Genomic DNA, 16715 nt, shown 5'->3' on the forward strand with positions numbered 1-16715 from the left:
AGCTCAAAATCCGTTTGATTTTTAGAATAATTAATGGTTAAAAGCCAGAACTGACTTTCTATTACAGGGCATGCAGATCACATACTGTCCCACAAGCCAAAATCAAATGATTTTGCACTGTGAGGAATAAAGACAAGCTTTAATCCACATCTTTTAAACAATGTAAATGGCCGATAATTAAAGAAAACATAACTAACATGTCTTCCTTTGAATTTACTGACGTTACTTCTGGTTTTGATTTCAGAACATTTCTGGACGATTTCAGCAACACAGCAGCTGATGGACATTCTTCAGCTCCTGCCAGACTCAATCATATTCCAACCAATACCCATTAGTCAGTCTGTGAGTCAGACTAGTTTGGCTCTGAGGCCTCTCTCTAACATGTCCTGTATATTTCCCCAGGGCAGGCTGAACTGTGTTGTTCTTTTTATTCCATGCGCCAAATACCATATGAGTAGCAAACATTACAACAACAAAAAAATCCCTTTCCAGGAATTTCCCTCAGAGCAATGATTGGATTCCCTCAGTGCACATTTTTGAAATTTTATCAAGGCTTCAGAATGGGTTTCTTGGGCCCTTCTGGTCAGAAAACTTACAACGATTTTACAAAGACTTTCGTGATAAAGGAGGGGAGGAGTTTTTTTTTTAATTTCATTTTTTTAATATGGCCCAGTAGTGCAGTTGTATTGGGCAATGTGAACCTGCTGGATTCTCCAATAATCAGAAAATGATTATTTAAAAAAGGCACACCAGAGCTTCGTTCTTGCTGTTATCAATGCAAATATTAATAAAGTTGTGTCAATCCAAGTGTCCTGGTGCGCAATGGAATATTTGTTTTCATCTACTGTGATTATTAAGAGTAAATATATCACGACAATAAAATGAAGTTGCAAACCTAGGAGACTTTAATGAAAGGATGCCGATCTTATTTGCATAATGACACCACCTTTGTCGAGTATACTACCCTCAGCGAACAGTGAAAAATCATGGAGTGGACTTATAGAATAAACAAGAACGTCATGATTTTCTTAACTTCTTTCAGCACACACGGTGATTAACATCTAAATATTATTGCCAACATGCGCCAGACATCGTGGGTTAAAGGCAGCCGTCCTCCTCCAGTCTGACATTATCTGGCTCCAGTATGCAAAGTGTAACTGGATTCCTCAGTCTGGGCAGTGCAGGACACACGCACACGCACACACACACACACACACACACACTTTCTGCTTGCTTCGGGAAATCTGCCATATTACTCAGCATATCACTCATTGCAGGGCTGTGATCATTGGACCAGGCTGAGTAAGGGTCAGATTTATTCTGTTTGGATCAACAGCAGCAGCGGATTAAAGAGCTGAGTCACTCCTTGGCCAGACTTCGGTTTCTCTCTCCGTCTCTACACAGACTGATTCTTCTCTCTGCAATGATCCGTTTCCTGAATGCTGTGTCACTGCAGCCTCTGAGATACATTTTTAAAAAGTCTCCACAAATGCAAACAGAGACAAGCTTTTCCTCAGGCCATCATTTCTATTGGTAACGATAATGTTGAACTCAGATGAAGAAGAGATGTAGGAACACAGCACCAGGGGCAGGAAACATGAGCAGATGAGCAGACAGGTCAGGAAAGAGTCCAGTTTAGACATTTTATCTCCAGTACTTTATTTATACTGAAAATATTGAAAGTGAGTGTTCCTAAAATGCATCATTTTCTCTCAAATGTTTTTTTTAAATGCTCATCAGAATCTCCCAGAAGCCAAAGTAGCATCTTCAGGATGTTTCTTTTGTCCGAACAACAGCTAAGAACCAAAATTTCATCCATTTGATCGTTTTTAAGCCTCTTCATTCACTTTAATACATGACAAAGTAATGCAGCAAATCCTCACATTGAAGAAACTATAAGTAGCAAATGTTTAACATGTTCTTAGTAGTGCCTGTTTATGCTTTTCTAGATTTTTACTCTCTTGTTGCTCACATTCTCTCCCTGTGTCCGATTTGTTCATACATTGAGTCAATTCCTCTCATTTCATTTCACATTTCAGTGCATAATTTGCTCAGCAGCTTCCAACCACTCCCTTTTTTAACCTTCCCCAAGCTCACAGTCCTTGTTTCTGCCACTTCAGTCTGACTCAAAATCACAAGGTCTGCACAACCTCTCACCATGATTATTTGGCTTCCTCATGCCCAAAGCAATTTTCCTGAGATGTCAAGCTACGGGGGGCGCCGATAAGCTGACACCTGACCTGCGTTGTAGTATTTGCTAAACGAGAAGTAATGGTTGGTTTGGCTTCACAGATAAAGATTAGTGCGGGTATTGTGACTGTTCAAACCAAAGAATTTTCTTGTTAGATATTTTTAGTTCAAAACTACTGATATGCCTTTATGAAACAAAAACATTACAGAGTTGACCAAGAAGGTTTTTCTGATGCTGTCCGCTAGAGGAAACCATCAGGACACCACTATTACAGGAAGTCATGACGAAGCAGTCCACAGCACCTGCAATGTGCCATTATCTGTCTGTTAATGGACATTTTAGCAAAGCAAAATTCTGCCCAACCCCTAAAAAAAAACCCTCAAATGCCAGTATTGTGAAAACAGCCTCATCACGGCCACAATTAGAGGACTCTCTGTTGTCGTGCAGCTCCTGTCTGCAGCAGCTAATGGACAGGAACTGTGACAGCTGTTTCTGATGCGACATTTCCTCTGGTTAACAAGAACATTACAACACATGTAGATAGATCACATGATACTATCTTTATCACATACAGCTTAGAGTACGAGTACACCACTACAAACCAGTTATCAGGCAGTAGCTTTTAGAAAGACGGAAAAAAAACAAACCCTGATGAAATGAATGGCGGTATTATATGGATTCATAACTCTTATCTATGCATATGGAATGCAAAACAAGTGGGTGGCACGCAAGGAAAGAAGGTGTGTAGAACTTCATACACAGGGTTTAAAAGTTTAAAACTCGTGAATTTAACCAACGTTGTCGTTAAAATGAAAATAACATACCCTCATCCTACAGAACACAATGTTTTTCTTCGTATCTCACAAAATCTGCAGACCTCTATGAGCTCCACGGAGCTGCAGAACAAGATACTGACACGAGACTCGGGCACATACACACTCAGGAGGACAGGAAGAGCAGATAATGTATCTGCATGGGTTAACTGCAACAGCTCAGGCCCGAGGAGAGACACAGTAAGCCGACACCTGAGAGGCCGACAGCAGAAGAGCCCCATTACACAATGAATACAACAGACCGACTGTGTGCTCCAACTGTGAGTGTCTGAGGGTCCTTTATGCTCGTCTGCCAGTTTGTTTTTGTAATTGTGTGTATCTGTGCGATAATATGTTTGTCTGCAGGGGTTTGTGTGTAAGTGTGAGTGTGAGTGTGAGTGTGTGTGTGTGTGTGAGTTAACAGGGGCTCTGTGAACAGTGTCATTCTTCACACGGTAGCCTGATCTCCAGAAAACGCCACCTGTTCAGCGCTAGTCTTAACTAGAATTACATAATAGCTGGCAGCAAAACAACTTGTGCTGACAGAAAGCCATGGCAGTTACATTTGCATTATATGCCAACAATATTGATTTAATATGTTTGCCTACCATATCATCAGATTGCATCAGATACTGGCTTCCGTTCTTTTAAACCTGTTTGATTTTTTTATTTTAACATTTGGCTGCTTGTTTAACATCCAGGTGAAACTGGATTGCAAAATGACTTACAGGATTTCAGACACACCTATATAGAACTGCTTATAGAAGACAGGCTAGCTTTGAGATACATTATGTAAGATCAGCCATTGTAGCATTTAATCTGCCTTATCCAAAGTAGAATAAAAAGGGAATGACTGTGCAGTTGCTGGCAGAGTGAGCCCTCCAACTGTCTTTGTCAACTTCAGGTGTATTTCTTTCCATTAATCTGCCAGTAAATATTTGATAGCATTAAGCAATTCGGCAGTTGCCATAAAGGTACTGCAGTTCAGTAATCCTAATATACTAATCCTAAATGACGACTCATTTCTAACTCATTTAACCAACAGCGAACATTTCACTGCAGTCAGTTCTCTATACGAACTGTCCTCTGTTTAAACATTTACAACAGTAGTAATGAATACTATTTGAAGTAAATACAGCACTTCTGTAAGTACTGAGCCTGATCAGTGAAAGCACTGACAAATTAGTGCCAACTCATCTATACACTCCAAGGAGGAAGAAGCCACAGTGGACAGAGCCACTTGGAAATTGCAGTAAATAAATAAATAGAATTTTAAAAAAACACAAGCAAAGAATAATAATCTGAGTAAGGAAAGTCTGCCTGACTGTCTGCTAAATCTCTTAAGCTGTTTTCCCAGCACTGCCCTGCTTTACATTCATACTTTCAAAGCTGATTCAGCTCAGCACTACAACAGCTTGCCACCGCTGCCGGTCACCATGGCCACTGGGAGCACGGTGATTTGCTCATGGGCACCATGGTAGTAACTGTTAATGCTAACAGTTGGTAAGGCAATCAGCTCTCTGTCTCTCAGGGGTTTAAGCCGGAAATTTCCCCGTAACCGGCCCACTTCTCTGACCTTTGGGCTACTGTTGCATCCGTAACTCAAACCGCATTTCAGTTTTGCAAGCAGGCGACGGTACAAAGCAGCACACGTCAGCGAGGCATTGTGGCCAATATAGGTCATCTAATATCAACCTGCCTAATTTTATACCGATCATACGAGGTTCAGTTGGCCGCAGCGGACCAGATGATTAAAAGCCTGGAGCTGTTTATGACTGTGCCTGGTGTGTTTCTAGGTAAAACGAATGCCATCCGAGGCATCAGAGGTGGGTGCCAGCTTTTGGGTAACAAGTCAGGACAGCAAGCTCATGAATCTTTGGCTTGTATGGAGAACACAAAAGCCCTGCTCTGCCCTGCAGTGGCATATAGAAAGACATGAGCTTTTTTTTTTTTTTGTAGGAACACACAGCTTTACATGTGCGCACAAGCACTCACGCATACCTACTGTAGGACTTTCCTTTTCTCTCACACATGAATAAAACCTCGTGACATGCCCCAAGCAAAATGGTTTGTCCATTCCCACAGTGCAACGACAAAAAGCACAGACCTACAAGCAAACCTGATCGTTATTCTTGTAAGGACCTTCACTGATTGTATTCCAACGCTACACTGAGAGCTACTATTGCTAACCGTACCTCAATGGAGCCTACTGTTACAAGCCTAAACCAAAGTGCTATGTAATGTTATAACATGACAAATTGCCCTCACATAAAGGAGACAAACTATTGGCTTGTTGGATCAAGTTCATATCACTTTATAGCATCTTAATTACATTACAGCTTATTAAAGTGCAGTCCGAGTGCACACAATGCATAATTTACGACAGACGAACATTATCAAGACGTTGAACTGCCAGTGTTGATAACATAACCAAAAGAGAATGTACTGGTTATTTGTCCCAGTTGTTGAGGGCAAGTGGAGGGTTTTGGAGGACCCCCTGTGGTTACCATGGTGAGGTTGCTAACACGAGTGGCTTGTGACTGAGCGAGCACTGCAATCATTCTGTTTTCCAGCTCACAGCCAATGAGTTTGCTGCCTCCGCTGCTTTTTTTGAACAGATTCCATCCCTACCAGCTTGGTCACCACATATGTTTTGCTTTTGTTTTTTTACAATGTAATAATAAAATATGATACCATAATAAAAGTGTAGAGTGTGAAGTGTGAAGTAAGTTAAGACAACAGAACAGGCGACGATTCCGAAAAAAGTGTTTACGTGATTGGTAACTAACGCGATTATTCAGTTATCGCACTATCGCAGTCAGAGAGAAGGGTTGCGAAATTCATCCACACAAAATAAAAAACAGAGGTGCAGCAAGCACTTTATGGGCCCAATTATGAGTTTACTGCTCTGTTCAGGAGGAAATGTTTATCACTCTTGTACACACTAAACTGGACAATGGAGCCACCAGTGACACCCTCTATTATGTGAAATCTACTAAAAATAATCTGAAGCTTGCTCATACGTAGAATAATAATAGATCCTGTAAATGGAAAGTGACTTTCCTGTGGTCAAGGCTCAGCATTTACTCTGATAATGACTGGAATAAAAAGCTTGATCCAACTGTCTAAACCGTCCACAGCAGGTTCATATAAAAAGATCAAAATACCTCCTGGATTCTGCCACCACTAAAAGTGTTACTGGTTGCTGGTGGCAAGGGCTACCAGAAATAAACACCTATCTGTATAAATCAGTCAGGAGCACAGTCAAGATGCCACAGCAGGTTGATGAGGAAAGGCAGCTTTTCTCAAGAGGGTACAGCCAGCACTTAGGGACAGTTCACCCAAAAATGAAAATTCAGTCGTTAATTACTGACTGTGAAGCTGATGGCAAGATGGGAGAAGTTTGGCAGTCTGCAACTTATTTCAAGAGCTTTACAGCAAACATTGCAGTATTCTCCCTAAAAACTGAAGTAGCTGGAGACTTGCTGTAAAAAGTAAAGAAAAAATCATTGTAAATGTTATTTATACCCTTTCTTAAGATGCAAACTTTACTGTAGCTGCAAAGAAAAAGCATTAGCACACATCCCATCTGAAGTGGTATATCTGAAAGTGTAAATGTTCTGGTTTACGCTGGACTTGTATGCAGCCATTTTCTGTGTTTTCTCTTTTAAGTGTTAAAACAAGTCTCCAGGTACTTCAGTTGTTCATGAGATTACATCAATGCTGTTTTACTGCGATGCTCCAGAAATGTTTCCTGTACTACGAAAATTCACCTGACTTGGAGGTGAGAAGATGAAGATTGAATTTTTATTTTAGGATGAACTGTTCCTTTAAAATGTCTACTGTAAGTGCCACTGAGCAGAGCAATGTAATCTTTATGTACATGCCCACAGACATTCGAAACTTACAGCCTGGTTACAGTCTCCCAACCAAAATATTGCGTATATTCAACATTATGAGAAAGGTCTGTGTGAAAGCCCACAAAAGCAGCTAACTGTGAATCAGCATTTACTGCTGGCTGTCATTTATATCACATGAGGCACTGGCGCAATATCCTAACACCAGACTTCCAGGGATTGGGGTAGTGACGAAATATCCTTTTAAAAAAAACAGGGTGGAAGTATTCTGTATTTTGTCAGCTGTTGGCTGATGCCGCTAAAGGACGTGACTCATTGTGAGAGCTTTAAATCAAAAGGAGCGAGTGATGTTTCAGGCTGCTAGGTCGGGGTAAGCTAGGTGCCCTTGAGATAAAGGTGGGGATCCTCAGTGCAGCTGCACTACTGGCATCAATGTCTGGCGAATGGATATTAAAGAGAAGCTTGTATCCTTACAAGAACCTTTACATAGAAATGTAAGAGGGTTCAGAAGCCCATTTATCTCAAAGCCCGGTCTCCCAATAAACCCAGACGTTGCCAGAGACAGAGGAAAACATGGGCAGGACAAACCTGGCTAGCCTGACACAGCAGATTTGTGCTGCCCACTGAGCTGCCTTTCACACAGTTTCATTAAAGGGGGAAACTCGACAGACAAGCCAGTGTGGAGAGGAGGGGTGCAGAGAAGGTGGAAATCTAGAAATAAGGTGATGGAGGAGGGAAAAGGGAGGGATGGGTGCAGGGCAGGCTGGGTGTGGAAGGGCCGGGTGGCCTTGCATCAGATGCATTAATTATTGATCAGCTGGGAGAAGGCAAACATGCGCACTGGAGACCCCGGTGGGTGAAGGAGGTGGAGGTGAGAGTCTAAGAAGATTTTTAGGTAGTTTATTGATTACATCTGTGCATTTTTGCATGTGTGTAATCAATGTAACACACACACAAACACGACTCTCCACCTCAAACCTCCCCCACCCCTCACCTCTCTCCATCCCCATCCTGACCAGCCCGTGTGTCCAATTGCAACCCGTCCCAAATGAGCTTGGGGAGATTAGCGCGTCTGTGTCGCCCTGCTTGATTGCAGCTGCTCTTTGCACATGGCAGACTAATCTCAGGGCCTGAGGTTAGAGGGGGTTATTATTATAATTTTCTTCAAAAGCACACTAAAACCCTAATGGCAACCTATTCCCTGCTGCTGAAGGTGACAAACAGACACCCTGCGTTTTAATTATCTACTTACATGGTCCGGGTTCCGCTCGTTCCCAGGCAGTGCCGTGCGTAAAGACATTTTCGTCCCTGAGTGCCGTCCAAGAGAGAAGAAAGAAGTGGGCTGTGGGTTTGTGTTCACACTGGGTTTAAAAAAATAAAACACCCAAGATTAGCTTGGTTGTCAGTCACACCAGGCTTTGTGTATCAGGAGGGAAAAAAACAAAACAAAAAAAACAGCCCCACTTTTCATACAATCCTCATTGTCACAGTCCGTGAAGGCAGCACAGATCACCAAGACAGTGATCCAGCTTAAATTGATACGTTTAAAAAAACAAAAAACAAACGGGTTAGCTACATCCACCTCATGGCTGCCTGGTACCAAAACAGCCTCATCTGAAGGGGAAAAAAAACACAGTCCAGACTGACTGATACCCCCCCTCCCCACTTCACTTTCCCCCGATCCTTCTCAGACGCTATCGTACCATTTCGGTTGACACCGGCTGGGGTCGTTAATAAAACAATCCCGGTGGCCACTGCTTGACTTTCAGCTGCATCGTCTTCTGGTATGAAATGAAAGAAAGCGCAAACATTGAGGCAGCTAAGCCGGGTTAAAAAGAGAAAAACACCGCCGTGGTTTCTGTGGAGTCCCTGCGACCACCGCGAGTTGAGAAAAAGGGGGGAGTTTCTGTTTTCCTGTTAGCTAGCTAATGTGATTTTTTTCTGGGTGACAAACGTCAGGAAGAAAAAAAAAATACGTGTCTCCCAACGAAGAAACGGTCACGGAAACAGAAGCAGGAACCATCGGACACCGTCAAAGACACGGACACACGTAGGAAGTGAGCATGTGGGGTTAAAATAAACGGTGAACTGCGGTTGAATTAAAGAAAGCGGCGGATGTGCAGCCTCCCAGTCAAGTCTCCGGTCCTTCCTCCCAGTCAAGTCCGCCCTTCGCTCCTCTCATTCGGTCTGTGCTGAAGTGCCTTCAGCGGTGGACGAAAAGTAACCGGCGTCGGACGAGCAGCGGAAGGGATCCGAAGAAAATGTCCCCGGTGCGTCGGAAACGTTTGTTTTCTGTGAAGAAAAAAACGACAGAAACCGGGATTCCTCCTTCTTCTTCTCCTCCTCCTCCTCCTCCCGAAAAACACAGTGACAAGAGAAAGAGGGAGGCAGAGGGACGTCAGCGGGAAGAATAGGCAGGGCTGCTGCGTCGGGGCCCGCGCACGCGCACACTCACGCGCGACTTTCTCGCCCCTCTCGCGCCTGCTGCCTTCAGGTGCTCCTCCTGAAATCGGTCATCTGACTTTCAGTAGTCGTAGCTCACGTCTGCTTGTGATTTAAAGTCGCAATTAACTGAGGGATGACTTGACACATGTAAAAATATATATATATATAAATATATATTTATATATATATATATATATATATATATATATATATATATATATATAAATATATATTTATATTATGTTATTGTGAGAAAATATTTCATCTCAAGGAAAACAACATAGTCTGTGACTTTCTCCTAAGATATTATCGCCCCCTGGTGGTTAAAATCTATTTATTTCAAGAAATAAATGTGTTTTTTTTTCTACAATTAAATTCTTGGCTTAACTCCCTCATTTTAAACATTTGTATGGAAGAGTGTAAGTACTTATGAATCCATTTTCCCTGAAACCTCCCACTGATAGTATTGCTCTATATATGTACTGTACCTCTGAGCTTTTCATTTAGTGTTTTGCACCATATTACCAAGGCAAATCTCTTGTATTTGAAAACCAACCATGTAATACACCTGATCAACAAGTGTGTTTCATTTCAATACAAATATGACTGACACATTTGGCCAGAATCTGGAGAACAACCACTCTTTTATTCTTTTGCAATCCAAACTCCAATACGCCACAGTCACTTCTCTGTGTGTGTCTAGGCAGAAGACCCAAAGAAAGCAATGTGAAGAAGAACAGAGGTAAGAAACGGGACACTGCAACAGGACAGTGTAACTTTGGGGGCCATTACATGTGAGGGGAAAAGATTAAAAAACTGAGATGTCGATATAAACTGTGTGTAGTCACAGAATTTAGCACAATGAGGTGAATTCATGTCCAATAAAGAGAAACTACACCACTAACTCACCTTGTTAGCTAAGACTTTGAATAATACACAAACCTAGTGAATACTGAAGGTGTTTAATCCCTCTAAAAGTGAAAACCTGCATTAAATACTATACTTTATATTTCTGAATATATATGAAAAAGATCCAAGATGCTCTTCATATATGTTGATATTTGCACCCAGACAAGTGCAGCTGTCAAAAAACTAGATTTTTATTTTCTATTTTTTACTTTAAAAAAATAAATAAAATAAGAGAAAACAGATTTTTTTTCCACCAGCAGCAAAACACACCATCCCTCACCCGACCTTCTCCCAATGTTCTTAAAAGCACAATCACTCCATTCATTCAGACATGCGGTGGTGTGTGAGTGTCTGTAAGGGTGTGTGTGTGTGTGTGTGTGTGTGTGTGTGTGTGTGTGTGTGTGTGTGTGTGTGAGAGAGAGAGAGAGAGAGAGAGCGAGATTATGCTACCAGAAGTTTGTAGAGACCTCCTACCAGGAAATCTGCCTTTGCTTCCGCTGTTTGTTGGCTTCTGGATTACAATTAAGCCTATTAAAGACAATTCAACCAAATACTTATTCACAACTTAGAAGAGTAATTAAACAGCAGCAGCAGCCTAATCAACACGGTTCTGAGCAGCAACAGTCGACTGTAACTATCCCTTGTTTTAGCTCCTATTACCATTTTTTCATTTAAACTTTGCAAGTCAGATATTGAAAAAACAGAAAAGCAGAAAAAAGAGAAATATCAGTTTGCAGTTGACTTGCTAGTCAATTAAACTGCCACTCAGCCTGGCATATGAGGACTCTGTTCCCCATCTGAAACACATTAATACAACTGTGAAAACATGCTCTCGTCTTTTTTATTTATTTTTAAATATTGCAAGTCAAGTTTTTTGTCACTATCAGTTCTGAGGTTATGAGGTTAAATTCTGCACACAAAAATGGTGATTTCTGTGTTATTATTAGTTATTCTTATAGCCTGTCGCTGGGTCAGATGCCAACTTATCTGGGTTGGACACGTCATAAAGTCTGAACTTTTTTTTTTTTTTTTCACGTTCATTTGAGTTCTGAAGATGAATCGAGTCTCACAGCCTGAGGGAAGAAGCTGCTCTGTAGTCTGATGGTACACAAGCGTCATCTTTAGTCTGCAGGGGGCACCACAATCAACAACAACGACAACAAAAAAGGTCCATGTTGAAGCTTTAATCAGCTTGTTCACACTATAGAGAAAATCAGGAGAAGAGAGACAAAGACATTCATGTAAAGACTGACACAGAATTGAAAGCCAGAGGATTTTGGAAACCCATTAATTTCTACTTTTTAATACACTGACAAATTATACACACGTATATTTATACCAAAAAATGATTCAGAAGCAAATGAGCTGCTCTGTAATGGGAAGGTGCAGTTTAATTTCTATATATTCTGTCCAACTAACTCAAAACATTTCCTGCAAAGGTAAAGTATTATTGTTAAAGAAGTTGACACCTTTAAGTATTATCATTAATGACATTTAGGTTTCTGAAATGAAACATAGATGCAACTCTTTGCTTATGACCTTTAAAATGCTTTAAAGTTAATTGTTTGTCTTTTTCAAACAGCTTTGTTTGAGTTACTGTTTCCAGGATGAGATGCACACAGATGCCACCATTATATTATGTCACATTTACTACTTACTGTGTTATAGAAGGTAGAAAAGGAAAGAAAAGCACCCTTATAAACGCTGTGAAGAATTCAAGGCAGAGGGAATCACATCCTTGAGTAACTGGATTCATGTTTGAAACAAGTCTTACCTGGACTGATCGGGACCTGTTGGAGCGAACCCAGGGCCTCATCGTCCCCTCGCACCCCTACTTCCTTGTTGTGAATGAGACCTTCAGTGACCGGAAGCCCTGCAGATTAAGAGGAAAATGCTGGAACAAGAAGGTTCACTGTCATCCCTCTGCACAGACGCAGAGAAAGAAAGAGGTTTACCAGGAGAGCAGAGTGCTGCTGCTGCTGCTGCTGCTGCTGCTGCTGAAACAGCAATAGAATCGATGCTGGAAAGAACAACCGGAGCAGCGGTCCATATTTCCACGGATTACAGAGGCTGTTCTGAACACTGTGTTACAGAGTGCACCGACATCATGTCATCACTATCCGGTCAGCTGTGTATAAACCAATTAGAGGAAAAAAACACTGGATGTGGAATCATCAATACATCTAATGGGGAAGGGGAGGTGAATCTGCCTCAGTTGTTCTCTGCATTTGAGAGTTGTGTGTGTGTCTGTGTGTGTGTGTGTGTGTGTGTGTACCAAAGCTAGTGATTATTGCAGCTCTGAGCACGTCAGCAGGAATCGATCCGGCCTGTTGCTCATGCTGACCCTAAAGCCATCGACACACAAACAAACACGTATTTGTGTGCTTTGACACTTGTGCGCACCTCCATCGACTTTCTTGAGTGTAACCATCACAGCTGCATGCCTGACCTCGCCCTCACACAAACATTTAGCTTCTTCTGCCTTTAAAATCTGGATCGACCCTCAACAGCCCTTGGAGGGAGAGAGGAAGAGACAAAATCACTTTCCAAAAATGCTTTCAAGGTCTAAATCAGGAGAAGTCCACGCAAGGATAAAAAGTACAATAACAGACACACAGAGTCATTTTACTGAATATTTGAAAGAATTAAACCATAAACCTGAACTTGCCTGTTAAAGGACTGGACCAGGTCTCAGCTTTGACTCTACTGAAATGGCATTTCATATCTTTTTTAATCATGCAAAGCTAAAATGGAAATATTCCACCTCAGGTTCAAAACATTTTCTCTCTCTTTTAGCTCTCTGTGTAATCATGAATGCTTCTAGATTATTAAGGCCTAAATAAAAATCGATGCACTGAATCTAACAAGTTTGATTTTCGCAAATTCCTGCTTCCTTTGAATATTTCTCCAAGAAAAATAAAGTTAGTAAACTGCATTCCTGATATCTGGTTTGGTAAGTCGTGGTTTTAAAATGTTTGAAAAGAGATATGTGTGCTGAGATGGCATCTGCAAGAAACATTCAGAAATATTTATTTTATCTATAATAATCCTATTTATTTATCATAAGCCCATTCTGTGTTGATTCTCGATTTCTCCAGAGGTAAAAGATACTAAATGACAGGTGTATGTCTGTGGTTTGTCAGTGTGCACTGGGGAGTTTTTGTCTGAAACTGCGTCGTGCAGTTATGCTTTTGTCAGAAATGCAAACTTACTGTGTAACCACATTGGTTGGAAGTCTGCTGGTCCTATATTCTAACCACACCTTCCTCTGCGACAAATACACACAACATACAGAGCAGCTTGTGTAGTCAGTCTACAGTCTCAGTGTTTAGCAAAAACTGCAGCAAAACGCACCTTCAGCACTGCCTTAACATCAGCGGTAAGTTTTGATTTAAGCACAAATGCAATAGCCTATCAATGCACTTGTTAATTGTTTGAATTTTTATTTCCTGAAAAGACAATTGTATGAAACTTTTGGCTAAAATAGAAAAAAGATGATTTTCAAGAACAAGTAATATCAACGTTTCCTTCAGGAATATAAAGTTTATCTCTCTTGAACTGATATGAGGCCTTCACAAGTCAGAATTATGATTGTTCAAGGAAAACAACACGCAAAATGAAGAAAATAGAAGTTATTCAGAATTCATGTGGGTACAAACAGAGAATACGTCTGGATAAAAAGAAAGAAAACATTAGTTGTAATGAGAATTTTAAACTGTTTTAACTTGAAAATAATATTACAATATTGTCCTCCATGATTCATGTCTGTTTTCAGCTCAAGCCAACCATGCTGGCAGTTTTAACTCTGGCCTCCTTGAGCCTCTCGGTGTGGGCGTCTAACTTCTGCCCCCCAACCTGCCAGTGTCTCCACAACCTGACCTCTGTTGTGTGTCAGGGAGAACTGAACCAGATACCTGAGCTGCCCGACAGCACAGAGAAGCTGTACGTCTCTTACAACAACATACAGGAAATACCACGGCGTGGGCTGGAGGAGCTGCAGGTATGAAACTTTGTGTGTGAGGTTTCTGAGAATGATGCAGCACTGTGCTCTGTTGGCTTGAGACTCCAACAGCAGGAAAAACCCAGGTCACATTTTCCAGTACATACATATATATACATTTTTTTTTTACATTTCTAAAGAATTATTCTAACCAGACTTCTTTCCTTGTTCCGGATCGTCTGTCAGGTTCTGGACCTAACCAGGAATCATCTGAATGACTTCCTGTCCCTCAATGCAGTTTGGCCCAACATGACGAGGCTCTCTAAGCTCTTCTTACGTGACAATGGCCTGATGTTTCTTCACCCCGGTCAGTTCCAGAACTGCCCTGCTCTCACTTTACTGGACCTGAGTGAGAACCACATCAAATTCCTTCCAATCGGATTCCTCCGTGGATTAGCTAACCTGACAACACTGACTGTAAACTTTAACCAGATTCAGATGTTAGAGGTTGGTGCATTGGAAGGATCCTTTTCCCTTGCTGAGCTCCATCTTAGCCATAACAATATGACAAAGATAGAAGAAGGTGTGTTCAAGAATTCATCTGTGTTGAAGAAACTTGTTCTGTCTAGGAACAGAATCACAAGATTGGATGACGGCAGCTTCAGAGGAGCGACAGGTCTCCGACACCTTGACCTGAGTAGAAATCTGCTGGTCACTGCCCCAGCTGAGGCGCTGAGGGACGTAAACGGGCTGACACATCTGAATCTACGGATGAACGGACTCACCAGCCTCCCAGATGACTGCTTCTCCTCGCTGAGTGTGTTAGATCATCTAGACTTGAGCAACAACAACCTGACCACTCTGTCCGAGGGATCCCTGAGAGGCCTGACCATGCTACGAGAGCTGGGCCTCAGTCTCAACCTCATCCACTCTCTTCCCCCAAAAGTCTTCCATGACCTCAGACACCTTGAGTTACTTGATTTGTACAGGAACAGACTGACAGCTCTTTCTCCAGATGTATTCTTTAACTTGAACAACTTGAAAGAGCTGCAGCTGGACAGCAATCAGATCTCTGACGTAGGAGCCGGAGTATTCGATTCATTGTCCACACTCACCGAGCTACATCTGTCCAACAACCGCATCCTGGAGCTCTACCCTGATCTGCTGAACAAGCTCAAGTCACTACAGAACCTCTACTTGGAGAACAACACTCTGACACACCTTCCCAAAGGCATTTTCCACAAGATGAGGGACCTCAGGGAGATACACCTCCACAACAACCACATCAGGTTCCTCCATGCCTCGGCCTTCCACGGTTTGGTGAGACTGAAATCTCTGAAGCTCTCTCGCAACCGAATCTCCTCTCTACACCCGGACCAGTTCAGAGACGCTGTCAGTTTAAAAGAGTTAGGACTAGATGGAAACCACATTGGTAACCTTCCCACAAGCCTGCTCAGGAATCTAAGTCATCTTATAACACTGGATCTGGACAGGAACCGTATCTCAGATCTGTCTCCTGATCACTTTGCAGGGTTGACTCGCCTTAAAGAGCTCAAGTTATGCTCCAATCGGCTGCACGACATCCCTTTCAACACCTTCTATCCACTGCACAACCTTCGCAGGCTTCTGCTGAAGAACAACAGCTTGGAGATTTTGAATTCTCAGCTCTTTGCCCGACTTTCGAAGCTAAGAGAACTCAACCTGGATGGAAACAAGCTGACTCACTTGCAGCCTGATGTGTTTCGAGGACTTACAAACCTCCAGAAACTGAGTTTGAAGTCCAACCAGCTCAGAAGAGTGGAGAATGGGACTTTTGAGTTCTTGAGAAACCTCAGTGCTGTCTGTCTGTCAGGTAATTTGTGGGACTGCACCTGTAAACGTATAGTTTACGTCAGCAGCTGGGTCAACACGCACAGAGAGAAGCTCGGAGACCAGCCGGTGTGCTTCTTCTCCTCTTTGTCTCACCAGGATACTCCACTCCCACAGGCAGCTCTGTCTCCAATGCTGTTAAGAGATCATTGCATTACAAGTGTCACCAGTGGCCCATCACCCTCATTTCCTCTAGAAATGCTGAATCAGCTTTTTCTCATAGTGGTCAGCACACTGTTACATCCTCTGTAATGGTTTGGTCCTCTTTAACCATGTTTCCTGTCTTCGCTTTTTTTTATGTCTGCCTTTGGTTTCTAAGTATTTGCACCCTAATCTGGGTACTGGAAGTTTGTATTTCTAGAGATGCATTCAATACGATTCATCCAGGGAAAATCCAGACTGTAATATTGTGATTCTGCAAAAGAGCAAGATGGATTTCTATTAGGAGGATTCTTGCAAAACTGTAAAATAATCACATTCTCGGATAACGGAGCACAAATACTTGGTATCAATTACATAGAGACTAAGAGCTTCACTATGAGGCTGTGAATGTCGAGCATGTGTTCATAAAAACTGTGAATAAATGGATTGACTACATGTTTATGACTTGTTGAGTGTGTTTGTGTGTGCACTGCAGGATAACAGTCAAAAAAACAAAAAACTTTTAAGCTTATTAAGCTTCTTTGAATGCG

The 16715-nt window shown here is 41.9% G+C and overlaps 2 protein-coding genes across 4 annotated transcripts in view; one reads left to right on the top strand and one right to left on the bottom strand.

Moving 5' to 3' along the window:
* Positions 1-9419, bottom strand: part of mark4 (microtubule affinity regulating kinase 4) — a 49484-nt gene extending 40065 nt beyond the window's left edge. The window contains exon 1 of one of the 3 annotated variants that reach the window (XM_037124010.1): positions 8113-9414. In XM_037124010.1, the coding sequence (XP_036979905.1) occupies positions 8113-8160 (48 nt within the window). In that variant the 5' untranslated portion in view covers positions 8161-9414. Of the gene's footprint in view, positions 1-8112 lie in introns of all 3 variants that reach the window. The other 2 variants (XM_037124019.1, XM_037124027.1) reach the window with 2 other exon arrangements.
* A 4090-nt stretch (positions 9420-13509) lies between these two features.
* Positions 13510-16606, top strand: si:dkey-182i3.11 (leucine-rich repeat-containing protein 15). The gene is made up of 3 exons (XM_037073297.1): positions 13510-13593; positions 13990-14214; positions 14401-16606. Exons 2-3 carry the CDS (start codon positions 14002-14004, stop codon positions 16273-16275), a joined length of 2088 nt encoding a protein of 695 aa, XP_036929192.1. The 5' UTR covers positions 13510-13593; positions 13990-14001; the 3' UTR covers positions 16276-16606.
* Positions 16607-16715: the final 109 nt, after the last annotated feature.

The sequence above is a fragment of the Acanthopagrus latus genome, chromosome 2 (genome assembly GCF_904848185.1).
Source record: "Acanthopagrus latus isolate v.2019 chromosome 2, fAcaLat1.1, whole genome shotgun sequence".
NCBI lineage: Eukaryota > Metazoa > Chordata > Actinopteri > Spariformes > Sparidae > Acanthopagrus > Acanthopagrus latus.